Source organism: Oncorhynchus clarkii, chromosome 6 (assembly GCF_045791955.1).
Source record: "Oncorhynchus clarkii lewisi isolate Uvic-CL-2024 chromosome 6, UVic_Ocla_1.0, whole genome shotgun sequence".
Classification (NCBI taxonomy): domain Eukaryota; kingdom Metazoa; phylum Chordata; class Actinopteri; order Salmoniformes; family Salmonidae; genus Oncorhynchus; species Oncorhynchus clarkii.
Genome location: NC_092152.1, coordinates 82103256 through 82105755, shown reverse-complemented (window position 1 = coordinate 82105755; position 2500 = coordinate 82103256). Strand labels below are relative to the sequence as shown.

The window sequence follows — 2500 nt, the reverse complement described above, 5'->3', positions numbered from 1 at the left end:
TCGGTTGACGGCAAACGGGGTCAGCCCTCCTGGACCATCGAGGAGTACAAGCGCAATGCGGGTGGCGAGAAAGGCAAGCAGCTGACCGCCCTGGACCTGCAGGTAAGGACTGCTGACTATAGGCTTTTTCTCTATTTTCCTCCTTCCATTGCTGTTAATATTACCGACAGTAGACAGGGTGGATATTACAGCAGACAGGGTGGATATTACAGTAGACAGGGTGGATATTACAGCAGACAGAGTGGATATTACAGTAGACAGGGTGGATATTTCAGCAGACAGGGTGGACATTACAGTAGACAGGGTTTATATTACAGTAGACAGGGTGGATATTACAGCAGACAGGGTGGATATTACAGTAGACAGGGTGGATATTACAGTAGACAGGGTGGATATTACAGTGGACAGGGTGGATATTACTGTAGACAGGGTGGACATTACAGTAGACAGGGTGGATATTACAGTAGACAGGGTGGCTATTACAGTGGACAGGGTGGATATTACAGCAGACAGGGTGGATATTACAGTAGACAGGGTGGACATTACAGTAGACAGGGTTGATATTACAATAGACAGGGTGGATATTACAGTAGACAGGGTGGATATTACAGTAGACAGGGTGGGTATTACAGTAGACAGTGTGGATATTACAGTGGATAGGGTGGGTATTACAGTAGACAGTGTGGATATTACAGTGGATAGGGTGGATATTACAGTAGACAGGGTGGACATTACAGTAGACAGGGTTGACATTACAGTAGACAGGGTGGATATTACAGTAGACAGGGTGGCTATTACAGTAGAAAGGGTGGCTATTACAGTAGAAAGGGTGGGTATTACAGTAGACTGGGTGGATATTTCAGTAGAAAGGGTGGGTATTACAGTAGAAAGGGTGGGTATTACAGTAGAAAGGGTGAATATTACAGTAGACAGGGTGGATATTACAGTAGAAAGGGTGGATATTACAGTAGACAGGGTGGATATTACAGTGGACAGGGTGGATATTCAGGGTGGATATTACAGTGGACAGGGTGGATATTACAGTAGACAGGGTGGATATTACAGTAGAAAGGGTGGGTATTACAGTAGAAAGGGTGGGTATTACAGTAGACAGGGTGGATATTACAGTAGAAAGGGTGGATATTACAGTAGATAGGGTGGATATTACAGTGGACAGGGTGGATATTACAGTGGACAGGGTGGATATTACAGTGGACAGGGTGGATATTACAGTAGACAGGGTGGATATTACAGTGGACAGGGTGGATATTACAGTGGACAGGGTGGATATTACAGTAGACAGGGTGGATATTACAGTAGACAGGGTGGATATTTCAGTAGAAAGGGTGGGTTTACAGTAGACAGGGTGGATATTACAGTAGTTAGGGTGGATATTACAGTAGAAAGGGTGAATATTACAGTAGACAGGGTGGATATTACAGTAGAAAGGGTGGATATTACAGTAGACAGGGTGGATATTACAGTGGACAGGGTGGATATTACAGTAGACAGGGTGGATATTACAGTAGACAGGGTGGATATTACAGTAGAAAGGGTGGATATTACAGTAGAAAGGGTGGATATTACAGTAGATAGGGTGGATATTACAGTGGACAGGGTGGATATTACAGTGGACAGGGTTTATATTACAGTAGAAAGGGTGGGTATTACAGTAGACAGGTTGGATATTACAGTAGACAGGGTGGATATTACAGTAGAAAGGGTGGATATTACAGTAGACAGGGTGGATATTACAGTAGACAGGGTGGATATTACAGTAGACAGGGTGGATATTACAGCAGACAGGGTGGATATTACAGCGGACAGGGTGGACATTACAGTAGACAGGGTGGATATTACAGTGGACAGGGTGGATATTACAGTAGACAGGGTGGATATTACAGTGGACAGGGTGGACATTACAGTAGACAGGGTGGATATTACAGTGGACAGGGTGGATATTACAGTAGACAGGGTGGATATTACAGTAGACAGGGTGGATATTACAGTAGAAAGGGTGGATATTACAGTAGAAAGGGTGGATATTACAGTAGATAGGGTGGATATTACAGTGGACAGGGTGGATATTACAGTGGACAGGGTTTATATTACAGTAGAAAGGGTGGGTATTACAGTAGACAGGTTGGATATTACAGTAGACAGGGTGGATATTACAGTAGAAAGGGTGGGTATTACAGTAGACAGGGTGGATATTACAGTAGACAGGGTGGATATTTCAGTAGAAAGGGTGGGTTTACAGTAGACAGGGTGGATATTACAGTAGTTAGGGTGGATATTACAGTAGAAAGGGTGGATATTACAGTAGACAGGGTGGATATTACAGTAGAAAGGGTGGATATTACAGTAGACAGGGTGGATATTACAGTGGACAGGGTGGATATTACAGTAGACAGGGTGGATATTACAGTAGACAGGGTGGATATTACAGTAGACAGGGTGGATATTACAGTAGACAGGGTGGATATTACAGCAGACAGGG

General features: G+C 43.9%; 1 protein-coding gene across 1 annotated transcript in view; it reads left to right on the top strand.

Annotated features, from left to right (window-relative positions):
* LOC139412259 (major intrinsically disordered Notch2-binding receptor 1-like) overlaps positions 1-2500 on the top strand; it is a 40478-nt gene that overhangs the window by 27614 nt on the left and 10364 nt on the right. Inside the window, exon 5 of the mRNA XM_071159097.1 lies at positions 1-102. This exon is cut by the window's left edge and continues 165 nt beyond it. Coding sequence (XP_071015198.1) covers positions 1-102 — 102 coding nt within the window. The remainder of the gene's footprint in view (positions 103-2500) is intronic.